Genomic DNA, 19,878 nt, shown 5'->3' on the forward strand with positions numbered 1-19,878 from the left:
TCGGAGTCACTCTGCAAAACACATTGCCCACACGTTGTGGGATGACTTTCTGCAAAATATGCAGGAAAAGTCATCCCTAGACTGAATGGAAAGGAAAGAGACACGATTGGAAAGAGAATCCATTGAGACCAGGGTGCTAATTTTGAGAGCAGGCTCAATAAAGATTTTCTGGAGATGGTGTGGGTGCATAAGTCACACACCACCCCATACTACCCAATGGGTAATAGTGTTGTGGAACACTTCAACAGGACTCTTGGAAATATGGTGAGAGCCCTTCCCCTGACAGCAAAAGCCAGGTGGTCACAGATGCTGCTGATGTTATCCTTCTTTTATAACTGCACGGTACACAAGACCACTGGCTTTGCCCCGTTTTTCTTGAGGTCTTTGATGATTTGAGTTTGAATGATTTTAATGAGTTTGTCACTTGCTTGAGGCAGGACTTGTGTGAAACCACATGTATTTCTCTCTTGCCTCTTGCATATTGCCTCGAAGAGCAAGCACATCACGTCAGACTTTGCAGAGCCAAGGGCTCAACTGCAGAGTCAAGGGCCCTCCATTGTCTGTGGGTGATCGAGATTTGCTGGCAAAATCGCAGTGAAAATGGCAAGAGGAAGGTCTCAGACAGATGGGACTCAACCTTTTATGATGTGTCAGTGAGGTCCGATATCAATGTGTAGAGGATAAAAAAACGTTCAAACCTGTAGGGAGAATTTTGTGTATAGGAACCTTCTTCTCTCAGTTGACTTCCTTAACTTGGATGTGGATGAAACTCCAGGCTCCCCTGTGCGCTCAGATCTCAGTGATGTTATTCCTCAAAGGAATATTTGTGGCCTAGATGACCAAGAAGTTTTTTTTTCTTTCCCCTCTTGCTGAGTTTCTTGTGTTTCTTGTGAGCCGAGTCAGTATTTTATGATTGTGTCCTTTTGTTAGATTTGTGATATGTGATGAGAGCTATGTTGGATAAGATGTTCAGGAGGTGCAAATGGCATCTTCTTTTGGTCTGTAACAAGTCGTTATATTCTATATTTATAAAACTGAGCTTTGAGATGAGAGATGCTATTTGACAATATATTTTTTGTTTTGATATAAGAAGTCCATTGTAATGTAATGGGAGTTATCATTGAATATTGTCATTGTAAATAATTTCATTTATTGTTGATGGTAACTCACTACATAGAACATACATAGATAGATACATACATACATACATAGAATCTCTTGAACCTGAACCTGATCTTAAGGGGTGGGCTTTTATTTTGAAATATCTCCTCCACTTTGCCGCACAATTTTATATAGGGGTTTTATTTTGAAATAAGAAACCGGAACTAGTTTGATATGTTCCGTTTTGATTTCCGGATCCTACCTCTGCCTTTAAGGTCGGTCAGTCACTTGTTTTATTAATTATCCATATATATATATATAAACCTATGTATATATATATATTTTTTTTATAAATAATTGATTTCTTTCTTTTGACATAATGAAACCGCGAAGCATGCATTCCAATAAAAACAAACGCCGAAAGAAGTTATCGTTTTATTGTGACATTACGTGGAGCAGGGCACAACATTTAATTACCAATTTGAGTAATTAAATGGAGAATGGAGTTACCATAACAACAACACCCCCAACAGCACTACTACTACTACTACTACTACTACTACTACTACTAATACTACTACTACTAAAGATCGATCAGACAGCTGCAGTCAGAACACTGCTGCTTGAGTCCTCACTAAGACCAAGAAAGTGGATCAAATCACTCCAGTTCTCAGATCTTTACACTGACTTCCTGTCCGTCAAATAACTGATCTTAAAATACTACTGTTGGTTTATAAAACACTGGACGGTTTAGGGCCAGAATACATTTCTGATCTTCTGCTACGTTATGAACCGTCCAGACCGCTCAGGTCGTCTGGGACAGGTCTGCTTTCTGTCCCCAGCGTCATAACTAAACATGGAGAAGCAGCGTTCAGTTTTTATGCACCTCATATCTGGAACAAACTCCCAGAAAACTGCAGGTCTGCTGCAACTCTCACCTCTTTTAAATCAAGGCTGAAGCATTTTTTTTTTATTTTCCGCTGCTTTTTACGAAACTAAAACATATTCATTGCATATTTCTTGCACTGCTTTTCACTTTTACTTGATTTTATGCTTTCTATGCATTCTGTTTCTTAACTTTATAATCTTTTCTTCCTCTAACAATGTATTTCTTTTGCATTCTATGTTCTATTTTTTTATTTTATGCATTTTATGTCCTTTAATAATGTGTTTCCTGGCACTTTGTGTATTGCTTTTTATAGTATGTTTTATGTAAAGCACTTTGAATTGCCTTACTGTTGAAATGTGCGATACAAATAAACTTGCCTTGCCTAACTACTGCTACTACTTCTGCAACTACTACTGCTACATCTACTACACCTATAAATAATAAAGACAATGAAGAAAAGTAATTTATTTAATTTTATATATTATAATTAAAATATCACACCCAATTGACTGTGTGTATGTATGTATGTATATATATATATATATATATATATACATACACACACACACACACACAATTAGTATGAATAATTGATACAGCGGAATCAATTGCAATTCAGTTGACATCTCTTAATATATTATGTTTTGACGCATCAACCTTAAGTCTAGTCAACCATGATCATTAAATTAAATAAAATATATAAAGTCTGTTGATATGATGTGAGGCATCTCCAAGGCCAATTTTTGGATGCACCCTGTACCATTAGCAGGCACACTTCCAGTCAGTTTACATCAAACTTTTAAAGAGACAAAGCCCGTGCTGTTGATTGTAACCTTTTGTTGTTGAGGTTGTTGTTTTTGTTGTTGTTGTTGTTGTTCCCAGTGAGTCATCAACAGTGCAGCGATGAGAGTGTCCACCAGTAAACTACAGCAGCTGACCATCTTCACCACTGTGCTCACTGGAGGGGGAGTGGGAACCATGTACTACTTGATGCAGAGTGAGCGCAATGCGTATGTACTGTGTGTGCGTGTATGTGTGTACATACACATTGTGCTCAGAACAGCTGGGGTTAGACGGGCAGAATGAATAAGTGGATATTGATGAATATGTGTGGAAAGAATAGTTATTTTATTGTTAATTATCATTGTATTTGAGTTAAGTTATTATAGAAAGTTGTGAAAATATACTAAAATAATCAAATTTGTTCATTAAAACAACGATGACATTAGAATATTTTTGCTAAACTGAAATATAGAAAATGAATTTAATTTAAAAATCATTAATCATTACATCTTTTCTTTCCAATTTTAAAACTGAGCTTAAAAGTGAACCGTTTCCAAAAAATAAGAAACGGGGAAAAGTTTAGATTAAAATCCAAGTTTTCCAATATCTTAAATATCAAAGCTGAACTTTGGATCAAATATCATTTTCTCTTTTCAACTGATCCATAGATGACAATGGTCATGCTTTAAGTAAAAATATTAAAATAAAAAATGTGTGTTTATTTGATCAATTTCCAAATGTCGATAAACTATAAGGAGGTTTACATCATATAACCTCTGGATTTCTTTATTATGATGGGGCTAGGACATGATATACAGTATTATACTGTATATGCTATTTGGATGCTACTATCAGAACTGTACAAATAGCTTAAGCCTGACTTTTACATAGTGTTTTGTTGTACTTTTCATTGGTGAGGTTTCTGTCTTATCTCTGTCCTATTTCTATTGACAGTTATTTTCTGCATTGCATTAGATTAAGACTGCCCTGAAAGCAAATTTTTCACAAATGGTACAATTAAAAAAATGTAAACTGAAGTTTTACAACACTGTCTGCTGTAGTTAGTTTATTTTTAATTCTTAGATTACATTTTAGAATGTTTTTATTTTTTATTTTTTTATCGCGTCTTGTCTGTCTGCTTCTAATTAGAAAACTTCACCAACGCCGAGTACTACCAGTCGGCGCTGGCGCGTCTGCAAGCATGTCCTGTGGCCATGGACGGTCTTGGGTCCCCACCCTTGAAGGTCCACAGCATCCACCTAACTGATGGGGACAACCGCATCGACCACCACACTGCCCGGGTAGGATACAGCCCAAACAAAAAGCAAATCATCCAAAAAACTGAGGTTTGATTCAAAATTTGGCAGTAATTAAATTCATAAACTATCATTTTGCAGGATTTTGTGTTTTGTTTATTGGGTTTTTCAGAACATTTGAAAATTGACAGCAAATCATCCATAATAACTGAGGTTTGATTCAAAATTTGGCACTAATTAGATTCATAAAGTATAATTTTGCGGGACTTTGGGTTTTGTTTATTGGGTTTTTCAGAACATATGGAAATTGTAGGACAGTAGGTCATAAAAATACAAAGAAATGTATATTTATTTACACAGAGGTGACACATATGTAGATACTGTACATACATACTGTATATACAGTATACTTATATATATACACACCCACATGCACTCATATGCATACCTACACAAATCTATATACCTGAACATACATATGCATACATACATATACGCATGCATATTTACATTAACTGTACCGACACCGTCATTTGTACTTTATTTTGGAATATGTTGCCCTTTTCAATGAAATAAACTGTATGTATAAGAATATATAAGAATGAGTTTATTCCACCAAGAGCATTCAAACAAGGACTAGCATTTTAAAAAAGCAGTCCGAAAAAAAAAGAGATAATAAATGAGATAGATAAGAATAATGCAAATATACACTAAAAGCCCAAAAATATATAAAAGAATATACAAATGTGATTATATGCACAGAATAGGTTACAAATGACATAGAATACAGATCCTCAAGAAACATTTATTTATTATTTCCATTTTTCTAACAGCTTAAGAACCATCCTCATATAGCTCTTTGAAAATTGGAACTTCAATACCAAAAAATAAACAAATAAATAAATAATAATAAAACTGCTTATAAGTCTGAGTACCATGTCCTACAATACCTGTACTCATAATACTCTCCTAGATAAAATAATTCTGACAATCATCTTGGCCTATTACTACGACCGGGTGGACCTTTTTAATTTAATTTTTCTCAGTGACGTAATCCCCTTTAACCTTTGTGTCTTGCAGTTAAAGATTCCAGTAACTGGCTCCAAGACTGGGGGATACCTGTACACCACCTCGACTAAAGATCCTGCGACCAACCGGTAATTCTATTGGATTTTTTTTTTTTCTTTTTTCTTTTTTACCTTTTCTGTCAGCATGCTGGGCATACAACACAGAGTATGCCATTGCATTTAGGACAGAGTTAGTCTGCAAGTGGAGTTCAACTTCTAAACCTGCAATGCAACTCTTTATTCATACTCTAATCATCAAGAACAAACTTAGAAACGTTAGATGACGACATGTGTCGACAAAACAGAGTTAATTAAGTCCAGGAAAACTGGAGCAGCAATGCGTGCGCGCAATGTGTCAACCGGTGAGTGTACAGGACTTTCCCTCCATATTGGTTCTGGTGTATGAGGTCGGTATTATATCCTAGCGCCTCCAAGCAACGGAGAAGGCCCCCGAAACAGCCCCTGAGTCCTGAAGCCATATAGACACCCCGCGACCACCGGAAAGCACCCTACCCTGCAGCCACAGAAGACCAGCCCCCAGAGAAGCCGGGAGCCCATGGTGCAACGCCTGGCTCTGAGGAGCATAAACGAGCCTCAGAGAGTGCGGGGAGACCCTGCACCCCTGAGGCGCACACATACAACCAACCAACCCACACATGCAGGCACGAGACGCAGCAGCAGGCCAGAACCCAGGCTGCGGACGCCAGGCACGGACCGCAGGCCCGGGGCCAGCTCCCGCGCCGACAGGCTGACACCCAGCCTGAACTGGCCGCCCCGCAGGCAAGCCAGCGGGGCCCCCATGCCCACCAACGCCTCGAGCAAGGGCGAGATCCACCCCACTGCAACTGGCCAGACGTCCCATCCAGCCACAGAGCCCTGAGCGCGTAGCCCAGTGTGCTCAGCCCAGGACACCCGGAAGTCGGCGGCAGACGACCCCCCCACCCACAGCCTGGCCCCCCAGCGATGAGTGCCCGGCGCACGAGAGTACCAGAGAACAGGTACCCGGATAGCCAGGTGCGATGACGGGAGTCCACCCCACACTAAAGGAGACCGCATAAGGAGCCCTTACGGAGCACTCCCGGCCAGACTAAGGTTCCGACTTGGGTCACAGGACCAGACAGAATGTCTAACCAGCCCCAGCATGACGGATGATAGCTTCTTGGTGATGTTGGTCCAGAATGTTTGGATAGTTAGGCAGAGCCAGATGGCATGAAAGTAGTCATCTCTGGTATTAAGGGAACAATGACAATAAACGTCTTTATCCACAAAACCCATTTTGAACATTTTGTGTTGGTTGGTATGAGCTCTGTGCAAAATCTTGTATTGGATGAGTTGCATTTTGATATTGATCAAGTTCAAGAGATTATTGCAGGTCATAGAAAAGGTGTTGCTTTCACAGGTTGGTATTGGTGGAAACAGTAAAGTCTCTTTCTCATTCCACGGTAGGTAAAGGAAACTGTCATCTGTTTTTAATAAAAGTTTTTATATTTTTGAGAGAGTGATTTTTTAAATGACTAATATGAGTAAGATGTTCAATCATTGGAGGTGGTTGTAGGATGTTTGTTGATTTGATGTTAACTTTTGGAGACTGCTGCAGTTAAAGGAATTACAGGAAACTGTGACCACCGATATTATACCAATGGGTTAAGGTTGAGAAAGATATCAGCACATTTTTTCAAAAGTGATTGGAGATAGTGTGACCACTGAATTTGTTGAATTTCCACCAGGCTGACAGAGTTGTTGTGGTGAATGGGTCTTTGAAGCAATTATGTTTCTTTATAGATTCAGTGAGGAGTGGAAGATCAGATATTGATAAATCCTGACATTCTGTTTGTTCAATGTCTCGCCATCCATGGCCCAATTGTTGTTCTGGTGGTAACCATTGGATTATAAATTGAAGATGGTTTGCTAAATAGTGGTGTGGGGTTGGTGTGGTTTGAGCAGCCACACCTGACCTGAATCTAGGTGATTGGGTCAGGGTGGCTGCATACCTGTTGCTTGTTGGTTGGTCTAACGGGCAACAGGTTAAAACCCACATCCCCACACACACTCAGGCTAGGAGCCCTGTCATGACATATGTCCATCTGCTCCTGGCTAATTCCAACTGGCCAACTCTCTACAATAAACTGGTGTTTACGCCCTGTCTTCTGTGTCTCTGTGCTGGAGTTCCCTGAAACGCCATTTGGGTGGTGGGTGGTAGGCGAAACTGACACTAGAATCTGGAGTTTGGGGCTTCTAGGCCTTCACAGTCTTTGTTTTTCTGTAGTGTTGCTAGTTTAGTTCTCAGTTTCTTGTATTTCCAATATAGTTTATTGGTTATTGAGTCTATAGTATTAAACCAATGTACTGTTGGTTGGACTGGGGTAATTGAAAATATATAGTTCATTTTTGGTATTATATTCATTTTCACTGCTGCTATCCTACCAATTAGTGACATGGGTAGGTTGTTCCATCGAGTGAGGTCTTCTTCAATGGATTTGAGCAATGGAGTAAAGTTAAGGTTAAACCATTCTAACAGAATGAGATATCAATACCAAGGTATCTAATGTTGCCTGTTGTGATGGTTAAGGGAAGTTTCTGGGTTACAAGCACTCCAATCTTCCCCACTGAGTGGGAAGACCACGGTTTTAGTCCAGTTTATTTAATAGTCTGAGATGTCTGAAAATTTTGGTCTAACACTTCTGGTAGGGATGATATTCGGTTCCGTAAATCTAAAGATATCGTCTGCATACAAACTGATTTTGTGAACAGTTTTGTGTTTGTATGCCAATGTTATTACTGTTTTGACGGATGGTCACAGCGAGGGGTTCAATAAAGATGACGTGAAGGGTAGAGTGGACATCCTTGTCTTGTGCCGCGTTGTAGACTGAAATGCTGTGAAGTGTAACCATTGTTGATGACAAGCAGATGGAGAGTTGTACAGAATCCTGATCCATTGAATGAGTGACTCTCCAAAGCCAAATTTGTTGAGGGTGGAAAAGAGATATGTCCAATTAACTCTGTCAAATGCTTTTTCAGCATCTAAAGAAGCAATAGCAATATTTAAGTTTTTCCTTTGAGATGTGCTGATCATACTGAATGAACGGCACATATTGCTGGATGAGTGTCTGCCTTTGACAAAGCCTGTTTGGGTGAATTCTAAACGGAATTACTTCTTCAATTCTGTTGGTTAATGTTTTACTAATCTTTAAATCACAATTAATCTGGTTTATGGGTCTAACTGGAGGTGAGTGTTGGGTCCTTTTTGGCTTTGAGCAAAACCAAAATGAGAGCAGTATTCATGTGCGGAGGCATGGTGGAGGTTGAATTAATCTGTTACCATTCTGATGAATAATTGGGATCTTAGTGGCCAGAAGTGTTTTATAGAATTCCACTGGGTAGCCATCTCATCAGGTGATTTGTTGTTGGGCATAGAAAAGAGAGCTTTCCTTTGTTCTTCTAGAGTAAATGGTTGAGCTAGTGTGGTAGCCTGCGCTGTGATACTCGCTGATACTTTAGGGAGGTTGATATCAGAGGAATGAGTAAATGTTTGATATATTTGATTCATTATTTGAGTGATATAGCTTATTATAAAAGTATCTGAATATTTTATTGATGTCTTATCCTACCCTGTGGATCTTTGATGGCTGTAATAAGTGTTTTCTCGATGGTGTTTTTAATTTATTGGCAAGAAATCAACCTGATTTGTCATTGTATTCAAAATAATTCACTCTTGTTCATTGCATGAGGAATTGTCTTTTTATGGATAATATTTTCAAGTTCAGATGTAAGTGTCCGGATGTCATTTCGGATTTGCTCAGTGGGTGAGTGGGCTTGTTGGGAGTGCAAGTCTTTTACTTGTTGTTCTAGTTTATTTTAACGTTCTTGTCCTTTCTTCTTCTTGTGAGTGGAGAATGAAATAATACTACCCCTCAGAACCCCCTTTGCCGTTTCCAAGAGTAAAGATGGTGAGATTTCTGGAGAGTCCTACAATTCAATGAAGGAAGTCCATTCTCTGGAAAAGATTCTGTCAGAAGTGATGTATTAAACCGCCACCTGCCTGAAGGGTTCCGGTTGGTTTAATATACGAGGTTGAAACTAATCAGCGTATGATCAGAGATTACAATTGGGTGGGTTTTAAGATTAGTGATTTTGGACATTACGGGTTACTTGTCAAACAAAATTCAATTCTAGAGAAGCTTTTTTGGGGCGTTGAGTAGCATGTGTATTCTCTATTATGTGGATTATTTGATCGCCAACCATCGCCAAGAGTAAGATCACTCATATGTTGTTTTATAGTGTGACGAACGCCAGGGCTTGTGATTATCTCGGGTTTGTGAACGGTCTTGGATCGGAAACTTGGATAAGTACCGTGTTGACGTCCGACTCAGAATTCTAAGAGTTTTGAAAGTATATTGTGAAAGAAATTTTGGGTTGTCCTCATCGGGGCCCCAAATATTGGCTATGGTTAATTTGGCGTTTCGTAAAATTCATATATATATACATACACACACACACACCGCCCTTCTGTGTATGATATTGTTGTTTTATTCTGGTATGGGATACTTTATTGATCAGTATAGAAACACCTATTTTCTTCTTCATGATATATGATGCAGAAAACAACTGAGGAACCCATTTAGCTTTGAGGTGCTCGGATGCAATGATGTGAGTTTCTTGCAAGAGACAGAAGCTGGGGTCCATCCTGGTGAGGTGACTTAGGATTTTGCTACCTAGAGCTGGTATGTCTAAGCCTCTGACATTCCAACAAATTCTGAACAAACTTAATGCCATTGAGATTAGTTAGGGGGTCGATGGATAAGGATTTGTAGTTTTCCCATGCTGCAGCACTGTGCATCCAAGGCAATAGCTATACAACCGTGTCCATGTTTTCTCATAGATAAACCTGTGTTTTTCTCCTTTACATTCCTTTTTACTGTCCTAGTATTGCAGAATGTTTGTAGGGCTACATATCTACACAAACAAATGACAAATAGACAATGATAAACATCGAACATTGCAGAATCAGACATACTATCCATATCGTGAGAGACTCAATAGGGAGTGAGTGATTAGAGAAGTAGGGAGGGATTAGGAAGGTGAGATGATAAAAGTAAGCAATATTTACAATCCTGACATAGATAAAATGCCCATTTCTACATCTCACATATCAAAATTATGAAAATAACTAGGGTGTGGTGGAGGAGTCTCAGAATAACAGATCATCTATGTATAGTTTATCAACAACCAGCTACACCCGTTTATCATCTGCCGATTCTCCTTCAGGATGGGGTACAGCACCTTCTCTCGATCGTTGATCTCCTGGGGTAATTGGTCGTTCATACCCAACGTGGTGCCTTTTCAGTTCCTGTACTTTGCTTTTAACCAGCTCCTTGTGCTTGACTTGTTCAAACGTGGCAATGAAGGAGCAGGGACGGTTCCCCACACGGTGTCCCAGTCAGTGAACCCAGTGGCAGGTGATTTACTTCATGGTGTCCGTGGTGAGTTTCAGGGCTGTGTCCGAAGTCTTTCACCATGTTTTCTGGGGACTTGGTGTTGTTCTCTGGGATCCCAGAAAAGATGAGGTTGTCCCGCATACTTCTGGATTGTATATCCAGGATAGTCTCTTTCATTAATTTATTTTCATTCTTTACAACCTTGTTTCAATTTTTTAACCTGTGCTGTCAGCATGCTGGACATACAACACAGAGTACTTGTATGCCATTGCATCTAGGACAGAGTTAGTCTGCAAGTGGAGTTCTCAACCTGCAATGTAACTCTTTATTAATTCTTAAATCATCAAGAAATGCTGCAATATCTCTGTCCTGTGGATGACCTGGAAGATGACAAGAGCACAGTTTTTGGTTATGGAGAGCCACCACCAAACCCCCCTCTTTGGAGAACTATTTATCATGTTTGGGTCTATAAACAACTGATCACTACTGCAAGAGGGGGAGAATCACCATGGTGAGACAAATAAACATAGAAACAAACAACATTTACACAAAAACATGAACATTGGATGACAACATGTATTGAAAAACAGTTAATTATGTCCAGAAAAACTGGAACTACAACTGGTCACGTGGCCTCTTCCTGGCATAGTTTTGGCAGTAAATGAGGGAGGAGAGGAATGCAATCTTTACAATCTCTGTTGTGAGACACTTTATAGAGGTTTTTAGATCCGCGTTGTCCTTCTGCATCTCACCGACCATGCAGTGCAGGAAATCAAGCCTGGCTTTAATCTTGGTGATGTCTTGGAGAAGCGGACCAAGCATGTCCAGCTTCTTGTTAATCTCATCCAAGACACTAACCTCTACCACGCTGGGGATTAGATCGTCTTTATGGGTAGCTGAGTATGCCTGCTTCCTCTTTGCTGGGTTGTTACGGTCCTGGTCCTCTTCCATCACATACTGTTTATGATCATAATCAATATAGTCCACGAGGTCCTTCACTTTGGATTTGCATAGTGTGTGTAGTTATTTTTTTTTTTTGCAATTCACTTTATTTGTTTACGTTGGAGCAGATTGTCTTTTAAGTTTGTGCAGCTGGGTGCCGTCATGTTGGATCTGTACTCACTACCTTGTTCTCGCAACATCACAGCATGCCTGTGTTCCTCCCTAGATTCCATTTCAAGCAGAGTGGTAAGTTTCTCCCTAGTAAAGCACTTGAGTCTGTCCCCAGAAAAGTGTCATGTAAAAAAAAAAAAAAAAAGGGGGTGTGAGAATGGAGACGTGAATATGAAAAGGATTTTGCTAACCTGAGGGAACTGCTACCACCATGACCAACAAGTCATTGGGAAGTCAGTTTTGATTTTTTTTCCGTCAGCCCCATCGCAACAACTGAAATGACTTTGTTTTATTTATTGGAAAAAGGGCCTTTTCGCAGTCATTTCTTTCTTTTTCCAACAGATGGCGGCTGAAGCTGGCAGTGCTGCAACTCCGGGAAGGGCAAACTATTGATCTTTTAAACCAGCCAAAGGCAACACCCCACACGGAGGGTCTGGATACAGGAAGCTGACGCTGACAGCATGAGCGCACAAATGATTTTAGCTAGGCAATTCTGGATGAGCATTAACGCTCCTTATAATTCTTGATGTGGTTTGTTTGTTTTTTGAGGTCAGTCCTGTAAATTTGTAATTCCATGTACAAGTGCACTGTGAATTGTAAATAAAATGACTCATTCTATTTTGTGCAATATTTCTACTTTGTTTTTAAACTCCTGGAATCAATTGTTAAAAAAATTAAGTCGTAGATATTAGCATTGCTTACCATTTCATTATTGGTTGTGAGTCATGAATTGAATGTTTACTGCTTTTCAACAGCTAAGTCATATAGTGCTGTTTGTGGGTGGGGGGTTCTCTTTTTAAACTTTTTGCGAATATTAGTTTGATCTATCTCTGCACAAGTTGTCCATGTCCTGTGATTGGTTATTCTGACCCGTAGGGGGGGGGGGGGCTATATTCAATAATAACATACCAATCCACTCCTCATCGTTGACTAACAAAAGTCTGATTACTAGAAGGGGGGGATTTTTTTTAATTGAATCCAAACCTGGAACCACTATATCCTTAACTGAATTGTGATGTTGACAAGGGCCATATAATCGATTTCTCCCCACACCAGTCGGATAAGACAAAATATCCCATTTCTGTATAATTGGGCTTTCATTTGGAAATACAGTACGTCATATTGTATTACTCTTACACATTCTGCTAAATGAACCACGTTTTTTTAATTTTATATTGCAAACCTGCATTAAAAAAAAATCTAGGCATCACTGCTTTTGTTAATAAAAAAAAATAAATTCCCATCGTTCTGTAGTATTTGTATCATGTGTTGAGGTACAGGACTTGGGTGATACAAATAAAGCCACTGGAAGCATCCTCCGGGATGCGGCTCTGGCAGGATACGGTGAGTCTTGCCAAAATGATCCTGATTGGAGGACTCGTGGCGAGCACACGGGGATGCTGCGGCGTCCGGGGCGGGGCGGAGGGGGCGGGGCGGGGGCGGGGCGGGGGCGGGGCGGGGGCGGCGTCAAGCTGCCTACGAACCCTTCCAGCGGAACCTTATTTCCTACGCGGTCGCCTTCAAAATGAAAGCATAGGGGTTGTCGAGGTTTTGGACACCGGGACCTATAGCATTCGGGTGTGTCGTCCAGGAATGAAGACGTTGCCGTGGAGCGAATTACGGTTGACAATTATGGCTTGTCCTGTTATGTGTTTAATACAAATTCCGGTAGAAATTAGACTCTCCGTTGAGGAGCCAAGCCTTTTCTGCCAAATGTGACCCTTTGGTTGCATGACCTTTTTGTTATAATATTCGATATCTAATAAACTATTTTATAAATGTTGAAATTTTGACGTTTGTTTTTGACTCTTTGACCCTTTTCAACGTCGCTTTCTCTTTTTTTGAGAAGCATTTATGTTTATTATAAGATGAATGTTTATTATTATTATTCTTATTCTTAGTGGTAGTAGTTGTAATAGTGGTGGTGGTAGTGGTATTAGTAGTAGTACAGTCGTAGCATGTCGAAATTAGTAAGCAGTTTGTTGATAAGGAGCGTAGAGGCGCTTTATTTTGAAATAAGAAGCTGGAGAGGATGTTATAAGGGACTTTTATTAATTTCCGTACGTTTGACCCTGGATCGAAGACGCTGTTGGAGCATCGTTCCGTCTACTGCCAATAGCGTGTAGGCCGAACACCCCGAGCGATACTCCAACTACCCCATACTGAAATATAACTGCGGTATTTCCACGGGATTCCGTGCGTCACAACATGAAGGGAGACACCAAAACGTGTGGTGCGGAATTTGACAGCGGAGCATAATAATCCATCGGGTTGTGGATTCCGGACAAGGTAAGTACTGCAAATGTCAACACATCGGCGTATATACAGTTAAATCCCAGGGCCCGGAGTTCACAGATAATAAGGATTACGAAATTTTCTTTGGCAGAACAAACAAATGATCTTTTGTTGTTTTATATTGAGGATCATACATGTCCTGTCTGAACTGTAGCAAGCGGAGGGATGGAGATACATGAGAACATCTCCATCACTCCGATTATTGTGTATCCAAGCCTATAAATATAACAATAATAATAATAATAATAATAACAATAATAATAATCAGATGCAGTAGCATGTATGGATTCAAGATTTTTCATTTTTTTATTATTATTAAAATATTCCTATATTTGTGCATAGCTGACTCGCTCTCCTGTTCACACAGCCCGTATTGGGAATTTAAATGGCAGCTGACTGGGACTTTTGGTTTGGGTGACGTCATCCCCAAACGTTTAGTTTTACGTCAAATGATTGGAAAGTGACGTAAGCACTGTAATTACTGGAGGCAAAAGTGAGGGACTATAAGATGATAAGAGATAAGATGAGATTATACTTGATTATTACCGCTGGCGTTGATTATTGAGAAATAAGATTATTAAGAAAAAATACATAAATAAACATACTTACAAATAGGATTATGAATATTAAGTCCTTCAGAAATGTGAGGGTTATTAACATATTATAATAATACAATACCCTTGTATTGGGCTGTCACGAAACAATTCATATATATATAGATTATTAGCAAGACAATATCTGTACATAGAAACTACCATTTTCAAACCCTCCTTTCTTTAACTTAACATAGGTTATTTTTACGCTTTGATTGTTATTTCCTTTAAACCGGATACATTGTTCTCTCTATTTTTGTGTCCTTTTTAGTCTTTCTCTTCTTTCCTATTTGTGGAATACTTCAAATGAATGTCATCCAAAATAGCTGCACAGAGAAATTCATTGTGTTGAGGAGAAAATGGTTCTCAAATAAGAAATGTTGCCAGTATTTTATTTTCTTTCTTTATTGACGTCGCCAACATTCTTTTTGCCATATTAGTGTCTAAGTGTCTAAAACAAGAACGGTAAGGAGAGGAAATATACTTGGTTGATAATGTAAAGTGAACAGAGTGAACTGAAAAGAAAAGTGTGCATTAAGCTTAAACATAGATAGATAGATAGATAGATAGATAGAACGGAACTCTGTCGTTAAGTGAGAAGTTCCTGTATGATAATTCTACCAAACCACCAGCACTAAATTTATTCCAAGGTATATTTATTTATTAATTTATTACTAACTATCTACTCCTAAACAGAATCAAACCTATCATAACTGTATAAACATGTAAAAAGAGTGCGGTACAGTACAGGTGCGTACTGGCACATAGGGATTACAAAAAAGGTGAAAAGTGATTAATTTCAATATAGTGTTCAGGACTTGGTAAATTGCTGTCCACAAATTTCCTATGCTGTTTTAAGTTTTGATATAGAAAGAACAAACATTTGCAAAACAGGGAAGCACCAGGGTTTTCATACCAGTTGACTCTAAGTGAGAAATTAATTAGATAATTTTAAATGCTTTTTAAAGATAGTATATCAAAGTTTCCAAAGATAAGGCTTTACAGGGATTTAACGGTACAATCTGTTGTATTTTATTCGCTCATGGCTATGAAGACTCTGCCTCGCAGCAGAAACTACACTGATATTTGTCAACATTGGTGTAGTTCCCCATAACTCTCCTGTAGAGGCCCACTAGTCATCACTAATTGTCACAATTGTCCAACATATTTTATTGTGCGGGGTTTCCATCATGTTGTCCGCCCTGTGAATATATACAGTGACTGTTTAGGACTCAATCAGACGGGAGGTGAATAAGTGTGAGGTCCCCACTCTTCCAGTGTGGTGTGTAGTGAGAGGGAGGCATTTTGTCCATGATTTCTAGCAGACCGTTCCGTGTAATTCTAAATATATTACACGTTGAATAGATGATCATGACTCCCAAATTGTTACCATTGATGGGGTTTGACGAGTTCCGAGTGCAGTGTAGTTCATTTTAGGTCATTTCCTTGCAAGAGAGCATTTCAAACCTTGTAGTACTGCATGATGCGCATCACATCCAATGTGGGCTTATGACTTATAAAAGTTTTTTTGGCTGTTTGAGCGTATTTGATTGTATTAATATTAAATTATTTGACGCTTGAGTGAATTCGGCTGCACTTACCGACTCCCAACTCCTGAGTAATTTGAAAGATTTGTTCAATACGAATGAACTGTTTGCAAATCTTGCATGTCTTCTCACCATCTATTTTTGTTCATATTTTTTCCATGTCTTCCTCAACTTATTTGTCAATCGCACCAGTATGGTAGTTACTGGTGTACTTACCAGTGTGCTACATATACAAGTATCATCTATACTTCGAACCACTAAAGCGTGGAAGAAACGTTTAAGTTTTTTAGGAGCCCGTAAATGAATAATAACTGCCAGTGGTGAGCGGGTCAAGGCAGCATGATCTACAATAAAATAACTCATTCTGACTTTGACTCTGAAAACTTGACCCTCAGATGTAGGGCCGGCCCCTGAAAGTCAGCAAGTCGAATCATCAGTCGGTAACCCATCAGTCAACTGAGATTTGAGCGTCGAGAGTCGAGCAGTCTTTTTGTTTTCATTCGTTTTTTTGTCAGTCAGTGTGAGCTACAATAACAGGATAAAACAGATAGAAGCCTACAAAATGCACAGGAATAAAATTTCAATGGGGAATTATAAATAAGGGGAATGCTGGGAGGGTAGGACGCGGAGCATGCTGTGAGCTTGCGAGAAAATGGAGGTGAGTACAGATCCAACATGGTGGCGCCCAACTGCACGACCACTGTCAATCTGCTCCATTTCAGACAAATAACAAAGTGAATTGCAAATAATATATACAAAAAAGCACACTTGGCAAATTCAAAGTGGAGGACCTCGAGGGTTATATCGATTATTATAATAACGAGCATGTGATGGAAGAGGACCAGGTCCGTAAAAATCCAGCGAAAAGAAAGAAGGCAGACTCAGCTACTGATACAGATGATCTAATTGAACTAATTGTTAGCGCTGTAGAGGTTAGTGTCTTGGATGATATTTACAAGAAGCTGGACGGGCATGGTCTGTTCCGCCATCACTGAGATTAAAGCCAGCCTCGATTTCCTGCACTGCATGGTCGGCGAGATGCAAAAAGACAATGCGGATCTTAAAACCTCTGTGAAGCGTCTCGCAATGGAAATGGGGGTTGTAAAGAAAGAAAATAAAATAATGAAAGAGACTATCCTGGATATTCAATCCAGAAGTATGCGGGACAACCTCATCTTTTCCGGGATCCCAGAGAACAACACGGAATCCCCAGAAAACATGGTAAAAGACTTCCTCCACACCTCCCTGAAACTCACCACAGACACCATGAAGCAGTTCACCTTCCACCGGGTTCACCGACTGGGACACCGCGTGGGGAACTGTCCCCGCTCCTTCATTGCTAAGTTTGAGCACTTCAAGCACAAGGAGCTGGTTAAAAACAAAGGACGGGAGCTGAAAGGAAGCACGCTGGGTGTGATTGCTCAATTCCCCCGGGAGATCAGCGACCGACGAGAGATGCCGGTCTGTTATTCTGAGACTCCTCCACCACACCCTGGTGATTCTGATAATTCTGATATGTGAGATGTAGAAATGGGCATTTTATCCTTGTCAACATTGTAAATATTGCTCACTCATCATCTCACCCTCCTAATCACTCCCTCCCTACTTCTCTCATCACTCTTACTCTCGATCCACTCTCTCACTGTATGTTTGTCTGACTCTGCAATTTTCTATGTTTATCTTTGTTTATTTGTCATTTGTTTGTGTAGATATGTAGTCCTACAAACATTCTGCAATACTAGGACAGTAAAAAGGAATGTAAAGGAGAAAAACTCAGACTTATCCATGGGAAAACATGGGCACGGTAATATATGCCTTGGATGCACTGTGCTGCTGTATGGGAACACAACAAATCCATATCCATCACCCCCTAAATAACCTCAATGACACCCATTAAGTTTGTTAGTTGGAATGTCAGAGGTTTGGGCAGCTAAACGTAGCAAAATTCTAAGTCACCTCACCAGGATGGTCCCAAGCTTCTGTCTACTGCAAGAAACTCACCTCACTGTATCCAAGCACCTCAAACTCAAAGCTAAATGGGTTAATCAGGTGTTTTCTGCATCATACGACTCAAAAAAATAGGTTTTTACAATATCGACAATATAGGACGACCTAAATTTCTTCCGAGAATTCTCTGACTCAATTATTATTAATAATTATTATTCTGGGAGGGGACTTCAACACAGTACTTGATGCAAGTTTAGACTGTTCACAAACCGGAGATAATCCCAAGCCCTGGCTATCGTCTGACACTATAAAACAATATTCTGTATAAGTGATCTGGCTCTTGGCGATTGTTGGCGATCAAATAATCCACATAATTGAGAATACACATATAACGTACCGCACCACAAAAGCTTCTCTAGAATTGCCTTTTTTTTGACAAGTAACTTGTCAAATGTAATATCAAAAATCACTAATCCTGAAATCCACACAATAGTAATCTCTGATCATTGGTTGATTAATTTCAACCTCGTAAATTAAACAAACCCGAACCTTCCTGGCAGGTGGCAGTTTAACACCTTATTTCTGACAGAAAGAATTTAACCATTTGATTTCCAGAGAATGGACTTCTTTCATTGAACTGAATGACTCTCCAGAATTATCACCATCCTTACTCTGGGAAATGGCAAAGGGGGCTCTGAGAGGTAGTAGTATTTTTTCTCTACTCACAAGAAGAAGAAAAGACAAGAACGCCAAAATAAACTAGAACAACAAGTAAAACACTTGCACTCCCAACAAGCCTACTCACCCACTGAGCAAATTGGAAATGAATTACATCTGAACTTATAATAATAAGTTAATATCATCCATCAAAAGACACAATTCCTCATGCAACGAATAAGAGTGAATTATTTTGAATTCAATGACAAATCAGGTAAATTTCCTGACAATCAATAGAAACGCGATAGAGAAAAAACACTTATCACAGCCATCAAAGATCCACAGAGTAGGATAACATACTTTTATAGACTTTTATAATAATAAGAGCAGGCTACCACATTAGCTCAGCCACTTACTCTAGAAGAAGTCAAGAAAGCTCTCTTCTCTATGCACAACAATAAATCACCTGAATCAGATAGCTATCCAGTTGAATTCTATAAACACTTCTGGCGACTTACAGTATGTCCCCAGTATAAATCAGAATAGTAACAGAGATTAAGTCATCCTCCACCATACCTCCGCACATCAATACTGCTCCCATTTTGGTTTTGGTCAAACCCAATAAGGACCCAACCCTCACCTCCAGTTATAGACCCATAGGTTTAATTAATTGCGATTTATTATTATTATTATTATTATCATCATCATCATCATCATCATCATCATCATCATCATCATCATCATTATTATTATTATTATTATTATTATTATTAATAATAATAATAATAATAATAATAATAAAGATTATAAGTAAAACACTAACCAATAGAATTGAAAAAGTAATTCCATTTATTATTTATGCAGACCAAACAGGCTTTGTCAAGGGTGTTTATTCAGTCTGATCAGCATATCTCAAAGGAGCAACTTAAATACTGCCATTGCATCTTTAGATGCCGAAAAAGCATTTGACAGTTAATTGAGCATATCTATTTTCCACCCTCAACAAATTTGGCTTTGGAGAGTCACTCATTCAATGGATCAGAATTCTGAGCTCACCATCTGCTTTTTTCACCACCAATGGTTACACTTCACAGCGTTTAACTCTATAACATGGCACAGACAAGGATGTCCGCTCTCCCCTTTACTATTCACCATCTTTATTGAACCCCTCGCTGGGGCCATCCGTCAAAACAGT

The 19,878-nt window shown here is 39.3% G+C and overlaps 1 protein-coding gene across 1 annotated transcript; it reads left to right on the plus strand.

Moving 5' to 3' along the window:
* The first annotated feature begins 1,342 nt into the window (after positions 1-1,342).
* Positions 1,343-12,262, plus strand: coa1 (cytochrome C oxidase assembly factor 1). Its single transcript, XM_080010321.1, has 5 exons — positions 1,343-1,376; positions 2,873-2,987; positions 3,923-4,074; positions 5,110-5,186; positions 11,987-12,262. The coding sequence occupies exons 2-5, from the start codon at positions 2,894-2,896 to the stop codon at positions 12,093-12,095; spliced, it is 432 nt and encodes a 143-aa protein (XP_079866447.1). The 5' UTR covers positions 1,343-1,376; positions 2,873-2,893; the 3' UTR covers positions 12,096-12,262.
* Positions 12,263-19,878: the final 7,616 nt, after the last annotated feature.

The sequence above is a fragment of the Zeus faber genome (genome assembly GCF_960531495.2).
Source record: "Zeus faber genome assembly, chromosome: 12".
In the NCBI taxonomy this organism is placed as follows: domain Eukaryota; kingdom Metazoa; phylum Chordata; class Actinopteri; order Zeiformes; family Zeidae; genus Zeus; species Zeus faber.